Source organism: Psammomys obesus, unplaced genomic scaffold (assembly GCF_907164565.1).
Source record: "Psammomys obesus unplaced genomic scaffold, mPsaObe1.curated_primary_1811, whole genome shotgun sequence".
Taxonomy (NCBI): Eukaryota; Metazoa; Chordata; class Mammalia; order Rodentia; family Muridae; genus Psammomys; species Psammomys obesus.
Window position 1 is genome coordinate 1,469,916 of NW_026596466.1, and position 6,000 is coordinate 1,475,915.

The window sequence follows — 6,000 nt, forward strand, 5'->3', positions numbered from 1 at the left end:
TGAAGCAGCGCTTGGGCCAGGCTCCTGGTCACCCTCGGTGGCTGCCACACCCACCTGCCACCACTCACCTCCCTGAACCACCCTCCTCTTCCAGGTGGATGATCCTGCCAGGTGGGTACAGAGGTGGGTACTTGGTGGGAGAGTCCAGTGGGGAGTCGCTGGAGCTGTAGCCCGGGGAGCATCGCGTCAGCAGACTCTGCTCCCCAAGAAGAGGCTGAGTCAGGGCTCCCTGGGTGCCCTCTTCCAGTTCTGTTGGAAAGTTATCAGGGCTTCCTCCAAACAGTCCGTACCAACAGCCGTGCAGCAAGATCTTGTACTGAAAGGTAAGACCCAAGGACTAGGTTGGCCCTGCGCCTGGTGGTGGCCATCAGGTCTTGCCATAGCCATGGCTCATGCACAGGGCTTGTGGCACCATGAAGCCACCATACTTGTAGCAACAGCCAAAAACCAAATCAAGTATTTTGAAGTTATATACATATAAGCATATGTATATATGGTACTAGAGATTAATCTCAGAGCTAAGCCCTCTATACATGCTAAGACAACACTCTACCACTGAACTAGCTAAACCCCAGGAGGAAGATGTCTGCTTTCTTCAAACAAACAAACAGACAAAGTCTTGGGTTCCATCCCTAGCATCATGTAGAACCAGGTATGGTGGCACACGTCTGTAATGCAGTAGCTTGGGAGGTAGAGGCAGAAAGATTAGAAGCTTATTGTCAACAGCTACACAGACAGTTCCAGGCCAGCCCAGGCTAAAGAGACCCTATGGCGGGGGGGGGGGGGGGGTCAGCCCATCATGGTATGCCTTTAGTTCATGGTACGCCTTTAGTCCCAGCACTCAGGGAGGCAGAGGCAGGTGGATCTCTTTGAGTTTAAGGTCAGCCTGGTCTACAGAGTGAGTTCCAGGACAGCCAGGGCTACACAGAGAAACTGTCTCAGAAACCCCGAGGGGGGGGGGGGGACACAACTTAGATGTCTGGAAAGAAGCAAATATTAAATTTTCTAATTGGCAAGAAAATTAAAAATTAAAAGGGCGGGGTTGGAGAGATGGCTCAGCAGTTAAGAGCACTGGCTGCTCTTCCAGAGGACCCAGGTTTAATTCCCAGCACCAACATGACAGCTCATAGCTGTCTGTAATTCCAATTCCAGAGGATCCGGCACCCTCACACAGACAAACATGCAGACAAAATACCAATGCACATGAAACAGAAAATTTTCTGGATAAATGAGAAGGCAAGAAAGTAACAGCGTCTATAGTCCCATTATACAGGTGAAACCATACTTCTGCACAATTTTTCTCTTTTAATATTGTCAAAACTCCCATTGATACAGAATACTGTTTTTACTCGTGGTTACTTTGTTTCTATGGTGGTGTGGTATGTGCTTGTGTTGTTGGGGGGTCAAGAGACTGTGGGAGCTAGTGGTCCCCTTACCTGCTGGGTTTGAGGGCCTACAAGCATGTGGCTACCCACTGGCCGTCTCGGTGGCCCTCCCTCCATTTCTCAAACTACCCAGTGGCCACAGAACTAGGGCCTCATGCACGCTAGGCGACTCTTCTACAGGGCTCTAGCCCCTCCCCTCCTTGGCTTCCTTTTCCTCCCCTGGCCTCACAGCTTTGGGAGTCCTCCCTCAGGCTCCCAGGTACTGCCATTATAGGCCCATCCCACCGCACGGCCTCATGACTCTCAGCTTGTACTGGTTAATATGCTTTCTCTTCTCCTGTGTGTGGGCTTGAGCCTTGAGCCTCTTCAGTGCTGGGGAAGTGCAGCACTGAGCTACACTCCCAAGCCTCTGCCATTAAAACGTTCCTATTACATTTACTCAGTTAACTGATGTGTGGAGATAAGCCCGGAGGGAAGTCCTCCCCCCACCATGAGGACTCAATGCAGGTCAGTTTGGTGGACAAACCCTTTCCCCAAGAGCCATCCCGCTGGCCCCCTAGAGCCATCTAGAATCTGTGTGTGTCAGCCTTTCTCTAAGCCCGGGGGCAATGGTAAACGAAGGCAGAGGGAAGAGGGGCCCAGCTTGGGCAGTGTGTCCTAACTGGCTCTTTGTATCGCACACAGAATCCTGGGCAGAAGTCTGGGGCAGGGCAGACAGTGAAGACAGCATGCAAAAGGTGGTGGGCGGCGAGGCTGTGGCCGCTCCGCCTGCCAGCCTCCTCATGGCTCCTCCTGCATGGCTAATCCTGGCAGAGTGGTTACCTTGGGTTTATTGGAGTTTGCGATCACTCGCAGGAGCCTTCTCTTCAGATCCTCCATGTTGGTCACACTTAGCCTGTTTGGTAAAGAGCAGACTGAGCTCAGTACTCAGTGTTGCCAACAACCCTGACTCGTGAGCCAACCTCGGAGCACACCAACCTGGGAATCACATCCATCCCGAGGACGAGTGACACAATGAAGTCCTTGGAGTATTCATGGAGGGCTTTGCTGGAATTTCAAACAAGAGAAAGTCAGTCCAGGCTCTGATGCTGCAGGATGCTTCGGACAGAGAACTAGACGGCTGGGGGGTGGTGAGGACGACAGAGGTCACCATTCCGGGTCCTCTGAAGAAGTGGCATGGGAACTCCCGGGCAAAGGCAAAGCCACAGGAGACAAAAGAGACTGTACATGGGGGCTGGCTCCAGACTGCCAAAGGTCCTGAGTTCAATTCCCAGCAGCCACATGGTGGCTCACACCATCTGTAATGAGATCTGGTGCTCTCTTCTGGCATGCAGGCAGAATACTGTATAAATAATTAAAAATAAAAATAAATTAAAAACGAGAATGTACAGGGTCACACGATCCCTGTGGCCCTGCAGGCCCAAATGGTACAGTCTACCCAGGTGCCCTGGCAATATAGGAGCAGGCAGAGGCGAGAGGCCAACCCCTGCAATGTGCGCCTGCAAGGACAGCCTGGCCCAGTGTGGTGGCGCAGGCCTGTCATCCCAGAAACGCAGGAAGGCGAGGCTGACTGACCTACCAGGGCTACACTGAATCCAAGGCCAGCCTGTGTCCCCATCTAGCACTTAAGCGGCGGAGGGAGGACTGAGAATCAGGGCTAGACTGGGCTACATAGTTAAGAACCTATCTAGAAACCACAAAAAAGTAAATATGTAAATAAAATATAAGGGTGTGAATCACCTAAGAAATGACTACTTTGGTGGGAAAGGACTTTTTTTTTCCGTGCTGGAAATGTTGGGCAGCACAGTCGGCCCTGTGGTCTTCTCCAGCAAGGGCTGCTCTCTCTACCCTTTTATCTAGGAGGAGTGTATCAGCAAAGTCTTACTTCATCAGACTCAGCCTTCTTGGTCCTCCAGTGTGGAAGGAGTTTTGTTTTGTTTTTGAGAAAATGAGAACAGAAAATAGTGGGTTTTACATAATTGTCTTTAGAACTATGCTGATGTAGTGCATGCTAAACTAGAAAGAAAACAAAGGTAAGTAACAAAAGCGCCCCTCCAAATCAAGCTCTCAGCGCAGTTTCCAAACGAGCAGGTTCCAGTCAGGGGCACACCTGCAAGACCAGCACTCATGACGGAGATGGGAAGATAACTGAGAGCCGGAGGCTAGCCTGGGCTACACAACAGATACAGGCCAGGCTGGCCTACAATGTAAGACCCCATCTCAAAATCAAAGCAAATAAACCAAACCAACCAACCAACCAACCAACCAACAAATAAACAAAAACACACACACACACACACACACACACAAAAAAAAAACAAAAAACAAAGCTAGGTACAGTGGTGCACACCTGTAATCCCAGCACTCAGGGAGACAGAGGCAGGCAGATCTCTGGGTTCAAGGCCAGCCTAGTCTATAAAGTCCAGGACAGCCAGAGCTACACAGAGAAACCCTGTCTCAAAAAACCAAAATCAACCAACTAACCAACCAAACAAAAACCAAATCCTACAGTATCTCTGCACGCCTGTTTTCCTGTGTGAATGATCCATCAGCACATGCAGCTCCTGGGGAGAGCTCGCTGGGTCACTTTAACCAGTGCAGAAGGAAGAGACCCACTTCCCATTGCCAAGCTCGAGTTACATCTAAGCGTCAGCAGCTGCTGCTACCGCTATGGAGTGAAAGGGGACGGTCTGGTTGTGGCCACAGGAAGTACACAGGGCTAAAACCCTTCACTCTTCCATTACCGATCTCTAATCTTTTAAGATTTATGTGTGTATATGTGTGTGTGTGTGGACACGTGTGTGCACGTGCCCACAGAGGCTGGAAGGGGGTGCCAGATCCCCCAGGCTGGAGTTGGGGTGGTTGAGAACTGCCTGATCTGAACTCGGGCCCTTATGGTGGGGCCACCTCTCCGTCCCCCCTCACCATTTCCAGAGCAATACAAACCATGTAGGTGGGCCACAGTATGGGGGTATGGGTTAACAGCCACACTGAGAACCCCGGTGCCTCAGACCTCATGGGGAGGGGAGTGGACAGTGTGCGGGTGACTGCAGCCTGAGGCTGCTGCCCTCCAGAGAGCCCTGTTGAGGTGCGTTAACCCCTCCCCTGCTGTAGACAACAAACCTGCCTCCTCGTTCAGCGCACACATACATGTGCCGAGCATAAGCCACTTGACCCCAGCTTTCCTGTACACGTCTGTTGTGTCTTATTTCCCATGTCCACAGCCAGGTGAATGTGTGCAGGTCACACGTTCATTGACACGAGGAAAGAACGGCCAAACCCAGGATGTGACACAAGCTCTTCTCAACAAACTACCTGGTTTCTTCTTGAAATAAGGGGAAAGCTAGATGGAGCGGCAAGCATCGGGAAGCCCAGTCCCAGCCCAGTCCTGTGAGATGGAGGCACAGACTGCATAGACGAGACACTGGCTGGCTAGCCTGGACTACACAGGGTGGCATAAACAGGAGACCTTGCCTCAAAACAATGTGGAGAGAACTGACTCCTGGAGGCTGTTCATACGCTCGCCATGATGTGTGCACCCATGCACAGGTAATCCTTTGTTTTGGAAGGAACTATGAGAGGTGGGGGAAAAAACCATGAAGGCAGTCACAAGGCAAATCTGCCATATCCAATGTGAGAAATGGCGCTTAGATCCTCATGCAGAAAAACTGGGAAAATGTGATTAGTTATTAGATATCCAGAAATTATTTAAAGATTTAAAACCTCTGCCTTGGGGCTAGAGAGATGGCTCAGCACTTAGAGCATGGGCTGCTCTTCCAGAAGACCCAGGTTCAATTCCCAGCACCGACACGGCGGTCTGCGACTGCAGTTCCAGGGTCTCTTAACACCCTCTCACAGACATACATTCAGGTAAAAGACCAATGAACATTAAAAATTATAGTTAAAAGCTCTCCATCTTGATCAGGGCAGTGGTCAATCCTAGCACTTGGGAGGCAGAGGCAAGCGAATCTCTTGAGTTTGAGGCCAGCCTGGTTTACAGAGCGAGTTCCAGGACAGCCAAGGCTATACAGAGAAACCCTGACTTGAAAAACCAAAACCAAACCAACCAACTCTGTCTTTGGCTAGATTATTCATAGATGAAACAGCATGTCTCAGACTCACTTCACAGCTAGTTTTTGCACACGTGTGCCTGTGTGTGTGTCAACCCTACACCGGAAGCAGGGGAGCATGGAAACAGCTATGTACTGACAGGTGGCTGAGGCTGACTAACCTAAAGGTTACCAAGTACACTGCTTTTTTCTCCCTTTTAGGAGTGGCACACCCCACAGTGCCTAGACTTTTCTTGAACAGAAGGAAAGGTCCTTTGCCAGGTATGACGGCACGCATCTTTAATCTGGCGCCCAGGAGGCAGAAGCAGGACGTCAGTGCACTCAAGGACAGCAAGGACGACATAGTGAGAGCCTGTCCAAAGACAAAAGTTAAACTAAACTAAACCAAAAGACCTTTGATCTGTTTTCTGTGCTTTTCAATTTTTCTGATGGATATGTAGTATTTTGTTTTATTTTCATCTTTTATTTTTTTAAAGATCTACCTATCTACCTATCTACCTATCTATCTATCTATCTATCTATCTATCTATCTATCTATCTATCTA

At 50.0% G+C, this 6,000-nt stretch overlaps 1 protein-coding gene and 1 non-coding gene across 3 annotated transcripts in view; both read right to left on the bottom strand.

Annotated features, from left to right (window-relative positions):
* Positions 1-6,000, bottom strand: part of Daglb (diacylglycerol lipase beta) — a 37,591-nt gene that overhangs the window by 764 nt on the left and 30,827 nt on the right. For both annotated transcript variants that reach the window (XM_055598635.1, XM_055598634.1), the window contains 3 exons: positions 2,364-2,432; positions 2,208-2,280; positions 69-316 (listed from right to left, as the gene is read on the bottom strand). In XM_055598635.1, coding sequence (XP_055454610.1) covers positions 69-316; positions 2,208-2,280; positions 2,364-2,432 — 390 coding nt within the window. The remainder of the gene's footprint in view (positions 1-68; positions 317-2,207; positions 2,281-2,363; positions 2,433-6,000) is intronic.
* Positions 3,175-3,302, bottom strand: LOC129670213 (small Cajal body-specific RNA 4). The gene has a single exon (XR_008719141.1). It is a non-coding gene; the product is annotated as a small Cajal body-specific RNA 4 (non-coding RNA).